The sequence below is a fragment of the Myotis lucifugus genome, unplaced genomic scaffold (assembly GCF_000147115.1).
Source record: "Myotis lucifugus unplaced genomic scaffold, Myoluc2.0 scaffold_55, whole genome shotgun sequence".
Classification (NCBI taxonomy): Eukaryota; Metazoa; Chordata; class Mammalia; order Chiroptera; family Vespertilionidae; genus Myotis; species Myotis lucifugus.
The window spans coordinates 2,376,133-2,386,511 of NW_005871103.1; the positions used below are offsets into that span (position 1 = coordinate 2,376,133).

At 47.6% G+C, this 10,379-nt stretch overlaps 1 protein-coding gene across 1 annotated transcript in view; it reads left to right on the forward strand.

Moving 5' to 3' along the window:
* Nucleotides 1-10,379, forward strand: part of ADAMTS9 (ADAM metallopeptidase with thrombospondin type 1 motif 9) — a 162,070-nt gene that overhangs the window by 60,175 nt on the left and 91,516 nt on the right. Inside the window, 3 exon segments of the mRNA XM_023754048.1 lie at nucleotides 6,074-6,240; nucleotides 6,333-6,462; nucleotides 7,522-7,648. Coding sequence (XP_023609816.1) covers nucleotides 6,074-6,240; nucleotides 6,333-6,462; nucleotides 7,522-7,648 — 424 coding nt within the window.

The following is a 10,379-nucleotide window of genomic DNA, read 5'->3' on the forward strand; positions in this document are numbered from 1 at the left end:
GGAGGAGCATGTCTGGATTGCTCCAAGAGCAGAAGGAGGCCACTGCGGCTGGAGCTGAGTGATTGCAGAGGAAAGTCCTAGACGAGGTTCGACAGGTGTCAGGACTAGATCACAAAGGGCCATGTAACCATTGCAAGGATTATACTGAGACATGGGGTACTATGGTGTTTTCAGCCCCGGAATAGCATGATATAATCATATTAGAGGCCCGGTGCACGAATTTGTGCCCAGTGGGGTCCCTCAGCCTGGCCAGCGATTGGGGCTCAGAGGGGTGGGGGGGGCGGGCGGCCAGCCAGGGGGAGGGCAGCTCCTGCATTGAGCATCTGCCTCCCGGTGGTCGGTGCACATCATAGCAACTGATCACTCAATCGTTTGGTTGCTTAGGCTTTTATATATATGGATTTATTTTTCAAATGAGCACTCTGGGCTGTTATGTTGAGAATGGGTGGCAGGGGAGGGTAGGGGGCAGAAAGCAGGGAAGGCTGGTTGGGGAAATTACTGCAATAATCCAGGAGGTGCTGGTGGCTTGACCCCCCAAGTGGGGCAGCAGAGGTGTGGCACGTGGTAGAAACTCTGGGGTATCTTGTGAAGCCAGAGCTTCGTGGTTTGTTGATGGACTGAATGTCACCTGTGAGAGAAAGAGGGGGGCTTCAGGTTTGGACCTGAGCAACTGAGGGGAGGAAGTGCCATCCACTGAGACAAGACGCATTGTTTCTTCTTTCTCCCCATGAGCACGAGGTTTTAAGGTCAGAGGCTGTGTCGTTATATCTTTAGCTCCTGATACAAAGCCAAACACAAAGTAGGCACATGGTTGCTGAATTGGAAACAACCATTGCTCATGCTGTCTTTACAGAGTGCCCACTGTGTGCTCCTGGGGAATGGGGTTACCATGGAAATAGACAGAATCGCTCCTTCTTTTAAAGACCATAACGTCTCACTTGAAATCAGTCACTCAGTGGCTGCACAGCTTTCCAAGTACAAGTATCTAGATGAGTGGTGACTTTATAAGACACTTAACAAAGTTCTTGGGGTTTCTTTTCAAGTTATTTTTTTGGCAACCTTCGTTCCTCATTCCACCACCGTGCAGAATGGGTCGCACACTTTTCTTAATGAACTGGGTTATAAATTTGAGCATGTGGCCTCCCTACTTCCTCATCACATCAGCAGCATCACATACAACCTCCTGTATATACTAATTTCCTGAGATCGAAAAGCCATGTTGACCTCCTCCTTTCTTTTCCTTGGAAGGGAGAACGGTTCTCCCTTATTCTCCTCCTTCCTGGAAAAGTAATCTCTTTCCATGTAGGGGCCTCAATTCCATTCAGCTTCATCCACCAGGTCAGGCGCCTGGATTGAGGGGCCTCCTGATAGACTTCTATTCCTCACGGGAGGTTTCTTAATCTTTTGTAAAGAACGAAGTCATCTGCGACAGGCAGTCTGAGGCAGTCATGGCTCTTTAAAGGGACATACGGTAAAGTCACCTGTGAGCAGAAGGACGTCTCTCTGGTCACACCTGAGAAGTGTGCAGGCCTGGAAGTCGCCGTTCACGGAGCGTGACCGCTGGCACCTCGGAGCCTTTGAACCCTGCAGTGGGTTAGGAAGGGAGGGATGCCCTCAGATCTGGCGCGTAGAGGTTCACTCTTGGCTTGCAGGAAGGAGCAGTAAGTGCTCGAAGAGCCCATGCCCAGCTGTTCCGTTGCTAAGCAACCTTCATCCTTATCCTTCCTGATGTGTGAAGGCCAGCCCAGCCACAGTTCATCCGCATGTTTTGGTGATGGAGCCGCTTCCAAGGGAGAGGGCCTTTGGAGAGCCCAGCTCTGATGGGGAACATGGGGGGAAGGAAGCCAGGAAATTAGCTCCCCTAATTGCATTAATGGGAGGCTGGGCAATCTACTGTTGTTTTCAGGAAATGATTCCATCACAAGGTACCGAAGCAGAAAGTCTCCCTGTCAAAGGTCACCCTTTCACACACACCCTCCCTTCTGTTGGGTTGCAGTCCCCCTGCCCCCAGAACCACAAGGATGCTGTTTTTTGGTTTTTGTTTTTTGAGAAAAAAGCCGTTGCTGTGATACTTACTTGCCTCCAGTACACTTAGCGCCGGATTAGCTGTGGCAGTGGGAAGACAGGGATGGATCTGGCTCAAGGTAAAGCAGGAACGTCATCTCACCTGGTGACCCCCATCTCATTCCCTGCTCACTGTCTTTGGGACAAGGAGATGCAGTGAAGGGTGAAGGGTTGGGTCAGCAAGAGCATGAGAGGAAGCCTGGAGACATGGGACAGGAGCCCAGAGCCCCTAGAATAAACGGTTGCTCTTTGAATAGGAGCAAAACTGGATTACAGCTTCATTTACAGACTGGCCTGGTGACACCTTATTTCCTTTTCGTGAAACATCAGCTGGGTGGCTAGAAGCGACTTCACTTGAAAAACTGGGTGATGCTGGCAGTATGCCCTGCCATCACCATGTAAGGGACCCACATTAGGAGTCTCCGGATGCCCTGGTGCCATGGAAACGACTTCATCTCCAATCAGTGACCCGTTGAAACTCGTGCGTCTCGCTGGGCTGGTGGGGCTCACGCTGCAAGAGCTGCAGGCGAGATGAGGCTGCCAGGGGCTCACACTGACAAGGAAACAGTCATTTGGCTGGAAGCACTCTGCCTCCTTGTCTTGATGTCAGGTTCAGCCAATCACTCCTCCTTTAACATCATTGATTGAGCCCCTACTGGGATCTTTCTCAGCCTTAGAAACGTGCATTTTTAAATGGTCACTTTACTAACAGGGCTCCTGCAGTCTAGCAGCAAACAATTTACATTTTTTAAAAATGTGTCGCTATATATATTTGGGTTGTATTTGTACACACGAGGAAGAATGCCTGAATTTGTGTTTGTTTGTTGACGTCCTTAGAAAACGCTAGTGGTTAGCAGGCTTTGGAGACAGGCTTCCTTGACACGAGACCTGCCTTGGGAGGGTACTTGCTGATATTTAAGTCACACTTTCCTCGACTATATTAGGCATCGTTAGCGGCCTGACAGGGAGACAATGCATGTAAAGGCATTCTGATCTGCCAGGAATGGAAGCCGGTGTGTCCTGTCGTGTCTAACATTCTTAACAATCCTATGAGAAACCCATTATACAGAGGAAGAAACTGAGACTCAGAGAGGTTAAGTAACTCACCCAAGATCACACAAACAGAAGGGGAGAATTGTATTGCTTTTTGGTCTGACTTCAGACCCTACACATCATTGGATTGCCTCCCTGTAGAAAAACGTATGGCTGAACGGACCTGGGGATACACATGACTGGAAATTGAGATTTATTGGTGGGAGTGAATGGTGAGGCTGGAAAAATAGGTCAGGATAAGATTTGTGAAGGTACAGAAAGTTATCCTAGGGAATGTGAACTGAATTCTGTAGGCAGTAGAGATTGCCAAAGAATGTTGAGCTAAGAAGAAGCAGCCATAGTTTTGGAGGTTCGTTGTTGTTCTTTTTTAATTGTTTTTAAAGCTTTTTCCCTGTCTCCACGTTCTTCCCCACCATTTCAAATGAAGGCATCGTATGCTTCCCTCAGGGCCCAGATGGGGCTCCCAGGATGGGAATTCCAGCAGAGAAGTGCTGGATTAGGGACAGAATTCCATGCAGTTAATTCCTGACCCTGCAGAGTCTTTGCATCGGGACAGTGTCCAGTTGAGGGAGCTCTGGGAGGTTCCCTGTGCGAGAAGCAAGAGCCTCTGCTCCTGCGCTGCAAGAAGCACTCAGCGCTCGCCTCAGCCCGCGTTCATCTCCTCCACATGGGGCACCGTGCCTTCTCTCCCTACCCTCTAACCCTCCTACACGCACGCTGCTTCTGCCCGCGTGGGAAAGTGCGCTACCTGCCTCAGTGAAAGACGGGCAAGGACCTGACAGACAAACACTTGGCCCCTCCTCATCTCACAACCAAGACAGATTGTCATGAGCATGTTGCGGAGACAGGAAGCTGCAGGGACCCTGTCCTGTGTAGGTTCTTGGGCAGCTAGTACCAACCCATGGCCATGGGTGCTGGGGCGAAACCTATTTGCTATCTATGCGTTAAATGTCCGTGTTCCTTTATTCACCTACACTCATGGCCTGGGTATTTCAAGGGCTCCCTTCCTGCTGAGATTTGCTAGTCAGGCACAATTTACAAAAGGTGAGGGGCCTTTTCTCTAGTGTTTTCTGCCGAGCCCACATGTTTGATAGCTCTGATTTGTCGAGTGCCTGTTTCACGTCCAGCCCAATCCTCCAGAGGATTCATTATCCAGGGAGCAGGGCCACTGGGAAAACCGACTGGTACTTCAAAACTTTAATAATAAGTACGGGGGGGAAAGAGGTGATTAGGATTTTATCCTGAGAAATTAGTCAAAAAGTATGAGAATACATTTATTTTTTCTTATGTTTATGTTCAACAAGATTACATTTTAATTTTTATCGTGCCCAGTTTTGTAGATGGAGACTAACGCGGTTGGTAAATATTTCTGCCGAAGTTTCCTCTCAAGTCATGATGTCAGGGTGGAGCATTCTTTCCTTGCCATCTGAATTCAACAGTCATCTCTGAGAGGGAGTCCCTTCTTAAGAACTTTCTGGGGCTTTATTCGCTCTCTCCTGACACTTGATACATAAATTATTCCTCGGAAAGCAGCAGCCATCTCATCTTCCTTGTCCATTTTCGGTCCGTTGTGGACCTTACTCACGGGTCCAACTGACTGTCATGTTCTGCGTTGGCTAATGTTTCGGCACTTGACTCAGGCAGTTCTCCAACATTATTTTTCCAGCTTCACTGATTGTTTCCTCTTTTGTAAGCTCTGCAGTAGATTCATTCATTCTGCCAAAGAAAGTATGTAGTAAGCACCTACCAAGTGCTCTCTGGAAGCTGGCATATACGTAGTAGCCAACAAGACGGTCCCCAGGTCCTAGTCAGGGGGCCTACATTCTCATTTGGGGAGGAAAGCATAAACAGTGCTGTGGCGAGAAACGCAGGTGGGAAACGGTGTAGGAAATGGAGATCTGTGCTGGCGATGGGAGGGATGGCCGTTTCCAAACTAGTGGTTCTGTTGAACAGCTTTTACTGTTTGAAGAATGATCTCAAAATGTGTGGCTTTGCAGAACAGATACAGACGGTCTCCAGATTTTGTGTGTCAGGAATTCCGGGGCAGCACGGCTGCGTGTTTCTGGCGTGAGATGTCTGTGCATCTGAAAGCTTGACTGGGGCCGGCAGATCCACTTCCCAGGTGCCTCCCTTGGACCCGCTGGAAGAGGCCTCAGTCCGCATTGCTGTTTGCAAGAAGGCCCTCGAGGGGGCTGGTTAGGCTTCCTTACAATATGGCAGCTGGCTTTTCTTCCTGAAACCAGAGATGCAAGGAAGAGCAGGGCAGAGCCACATGCCTTTGACCTGGCCTTGGAAGTCACACTGTCATTTCTGCAGTGTCCTAGTGACTACATGTCAGTGCTATTCCATGGGGGAGGGGATGACACACAAGGTGAGTTCCAGGAGGTCACTGGGCCCGATTGGAGGCTGGCCACTGCTGTGGGCCTCATGGAAAAGGTGGCATTTGAGCACACATGTGGCAGATTGGCCGTGGATTTTCCGGTCTCCACATCTGTCACACAAAGAAGACTGACCAAGACTTCATGAGCCTGAGTAAAGCCAATGTGAAGAAGGGAGGGATATTTGTGTGGGGATCCGTTTTGTTAGTGTTCAATTCATTGTACCGGTTTTTACATCATGACACTCTTGTTTCCATCTCTAACCCTGTCATGGTGGGGCTTGTATAACAAATCTTAGGCTAATCAGGATGCTTAGATTTCTCTTACCCTTGAGAGGCGCCTTGAAGGGTAGGTGTTGTTTTCTCTGTCTTAGAGATAAAGAAATGGAGACTGAGGTGAGGACGTGATTTCCCAAGGCCCCAGAGCCAGCAAGTGGCAGAGCTAGGATTGGAGTCCATGCCTGTTTGCCTGAGAAGTCCATGTCCTTTGCACTCTGACTCCTTATCCAAGTGTCATGCCATTGTTCATCAGGGAGCCATTGGCGGCAAATCAGTGGGATTCTGTTTTCTTACCTACAGCGGTATCGAACACCGATGGCGAGTACTTCATAAATGGGAACTTCGTTATCACAATGGCCAAGAAGGAGATCCGCATTGGGAAGGCTCTGATCGAGTACAGTGGCTCCGAAACCGTCACAGAGAAACTCAACTGCTCAGGCCGCATTGAACAAGAACTCCTGATTCAGGTAAACGCGTGGCCACGAGCCCACAGCCCTTTGCTTCCACTCGGGCCAACCAGGCATGCAAACACCACGTCCATTTTGTCTGCACATCGCAGGTGCTGGCGGTGGGGCAGTTGTTCGACCCCAATGTGTACTACTCTTTCAATGTCCCCATCGAAGACAGGCCCCCGCAGTTCTACTGGAACAGTCACGGGCCCTGGCAGGCCTGCAGCAAACCTTGCCAAGGTATCAGCTTTCCAGTTGCGTTTGGGGGATGTGAGGTAACCTTTTAGTGTGTTCACTTTTCCAGTTTTATCGACATATAATTGATATTACAACATTGTATGTTTAAGGTGTACGATGTAATGATCGGATATATTACAAAAGAATCACCACCATAAATTTAGTTTTCACCCATCATCACACATAGCTTCATTTTTATTTCTTGCAATGGGAACTTCTAAGATCTAATCTCTGAGCAACTTTCAGATATACAACACAGTGCTGTTAACTGCAGTCACCATGCTATACATTACATTCCCAGGACTTATCTATCTTCCAATGGGAAGTTTGTAGCTTTGACCACTTTCAACCCATTTTGTCCATCACTACCTCCAACCCACACCTCTGGCAACCACTAATCTCATCTCTGTTTCTCTGAGCTTGGTTTTCTTTTTAGATTCCACAGTTCTTCTTTCTATATATATCTGACTTAGTTCACTTTGAGGTATTTTTGAGTTAAAAAAAAAGAATTGCAGTGTTTTTAAATATTTTTAAGAAACAGGCAAATACATGCTGTTTATACAACTTTCTATCTGCCTGCATTCTCTGCTGTGCATTCTCTGAGTCTGTCCAACACATGGCTGCATGGTAAGCTTGCTGAGGGCTGAGGGCTCTGTTAGCTTTCCTCGTCTAAGAGTTTCACACACACTGGGAAGCCAAACCAATAGGCTCTGTCACTTTCCAGAAATATCAATTTAGTAGTCGTATGACATATTATTTATTGTGTTTCCTTTTGTCTGAATTAGGTGTTGGCAAACCACAGACAGGGGGCCAATTTCAGCCTACCCTCTGCTTTTATAAATAAAGTTTTATTGGAACACAGACACACTGCTTGTTTATATACTGTCTATGAGCAGCTGCTTTTGTCCCATAATGGCTGAGCTGAGTTTCAACAAAGGTCATTAGGCCCACAAAACCCAAACTATTTACTATCTGACCTTTTATAGGAAATGTTTGCCAAGCCCTGGTCTGAACAGTTTATGGAATAGGTTACTCTCTCTGACTAACTTTCCCCCTGCTTAGGAGAGCGGAAACGAAAACCCGTTTGCACCAGGGAGTTCAATCAGCTCATAGTTTCTGATCAAAGGTGTGATCGGCTGCCCCAGCCAAGCCCCATCACTGAGCCCTGCGGCACAGACTGTGACCTGAGGTAAGGCCCGTGTTCCGTCATGGTCTTTACTCCCGAGCTGTGGGCGTCTGGCCGGAGGTCTCTGGGTGAGCAGCAGGGGCAGGGGATGTTGGTCTTTCATCCCCATCCTTGTGTTCCTGTGAAATGGAGATTATCCAACACACACACCTGCACATGTCTTATTCCTCTTTTTTAAGAATTAAAAATAGCTAGTAAACTATGGCACTTGCCAAAAGCAGTTTTCATTTGACCCTCACAATTCACTGTGTAGGTATGGTATCACTATGATTGCATCACATCTTATGCAAAAGTTTAGTTTGAAAATCAACAGAAAAGGGGGAAACATTATCCCTTGAAATACCTGGAAGAGTCTGTAAACACCCAGAGTGTATATACCCCAGGGGAGCTCTTATGCACATGAAAGTTGCAATGGGCTAAGGCAAGGTGGACTCATAGAAGGAGTTGGAAGGAAATCTGTATGTAGCTGTCTAAGGATCCAAACAATTCTGCATTTAAGTCTGAAATCTAAGGCAAGAAATGGTGGGTGGGTGAAGAATGCTATAGTTTTCCCATTTGCCTATAAGCTTGATTGTAACACGTTTGAATATTAAGTAGCCTGGAGGTTGCATTGTATAGTCTACATATTAGTTAAATGCAGATAAGATGAGTTGGTGCTTTAGTCTCCTTTGACAGAAAAGAATCTAAAGTAATAAAAGACAGACATGCAAATTGACCGTACCTTCTCTATGCCTTAGCCATGCCCACCAACCAATCAGAGCGACTATATGCAAATTAACCCAACCATGATGGCGGCTGGCAGCCACAGAGCTGGAGCAAGCAGGAGGCTTGGTTGCCCCAATGATGTAGGAAGCCAAGCTTCCTGCTTGCTGTGTCGGGCTCTGAGCTCCACTCAAAGCAACAAAGTTTCAATTATAGAAGGTAAATAAATCCCAGAAGAAAAAAAGGAGAGGCTGGGAGCTTCCATCACCAGGGGGCTTCGCCAGCCTAAAAACGGCCCTCAGCCCCTCACCCAGACTGGCCAGGCACAACCCCCCCCCCTAAAGGGGGTGTGGCCACCCTGAAAACAGCCATCAGTCCCTCACTCAGGCTGGCCAAACCTCCATGGGGTGAGGGTCCCCAATGGGGGGGGGGCATGACGAGCCTGCAAACAGCTATCAGCCCCTCACCCAGACTGGCCAGGCACCCCAGTGGGGACCCCCACCCTTAAGGGGGTCTGACCAGCCTGCAAACACCCATCAGCCCCTCACCCAGGCTGGCCAGGCACCCCAGTGGGACCCCAACCCTGATCCAAGACACCCTTCAGGGCAAACCAACCAGCCCCCACCCATGCACCAGACCTCTATCCTATATAATAAAAGGGTAATATGCAAACTGACCCTAACAGCAGAATGACTGGGAATGAGTGGTCACTGTGACACACACTGATAACCAGGGGGCAGACGCTCAATGCAGGAGCTGCCCCCTGGTGGTCAATGCACTCCCACAGGGAGAGCTCTGCTCAGCCACAAGCCAGGCTGATGTGTGCCAGTACAGCGGTGGTGGTGGGAGCCTCTCCCGCCTCCTCAGCAGCGCTAAGGATGTCCGACTGCAGCTTAGGCCTGCTCCCCGCTGGCAAGTGGACATTACCCGAGAGCTGCCAGGCTGCCAGAGGGATGTCTGACTGCCAGCTTGGGCCCGATCCCCTAGGGAGTGGGCCTAAGCCAGCAGGTGGACATCCTCCAAGGGTCCCAGACTGCAAGAGGGCATAGGCCGAGCTGAGGGACCCCCCGAGTGCACAAATTTTTGTGCACCGGGCCTCTAGTTATTAATATAAAATAGTATGGGAACTTGTAAAGGTCTCACCACTCATAAGAAGCAAAATGGACACTTCAGCACTTGGCAGGTTCCACATCATCCTACTAAATTCTATTAAGTGGTGTTGGCAGGCCTGTTGGCTAGAGGGAAGATAATAAGGCATTCTCGAGGTTACAAGAGATGAGCAGTGCTGCGATCAATTAGTCAGGTCTTTCATAGGAATAGGAGGGGCAACATGGCACGTATGTCACATCTTTGTGAGTCCTGGTCTGAAGTCTCTGATTCAGAGCCCTGGCTCTCTCCCCACTGCCCTCTTCTCCACCCGTGCCAAGGACCTGCTTGCTGGTGGATTTGTCAAAAAGCATTGATAGAGGTCATTGTAGAAAGAAAAACCCAAGGCCTTAAAAGGCAGACATTCATGGGCAGCATTAATTCTTATTATAGGCAATCTCCATACAAACCCATTGCTTCAGCCAATTGAGTTCAACTAAAGTTCAAGGTCTTTTCAAAAAAATAATTATCTAGTTAATGCTGAACTGAATTAATCACTGAAGTTTAGGGAGGAAACATTGAATTGGTGGAGAGATTCCTTGAAGCACAACTTCAATAAATTGGGAAACGTGACATTTTACAATTAACCTTATATCAATTATAACTAATAATGTTGTAACAATAATAGTAATTATATTGTTCAGAGTGGTAACTACTCTGCAAGTAATAATATAGTCAACCATTTACTATGGATTATTTTTAAGTAATATATGATCCTATTAACAGTCTTTTGTTAATCACATATATAATCACATATATATAAAATAGTATCCTATTAATTAGTTAATATATTAATGTCCTATTTATCTTATTAATAATCTAATAAGCAGCACAGTACCTAAGTATTATTATTATTACTCTAAATTAACAAATAAGGAACACAGAG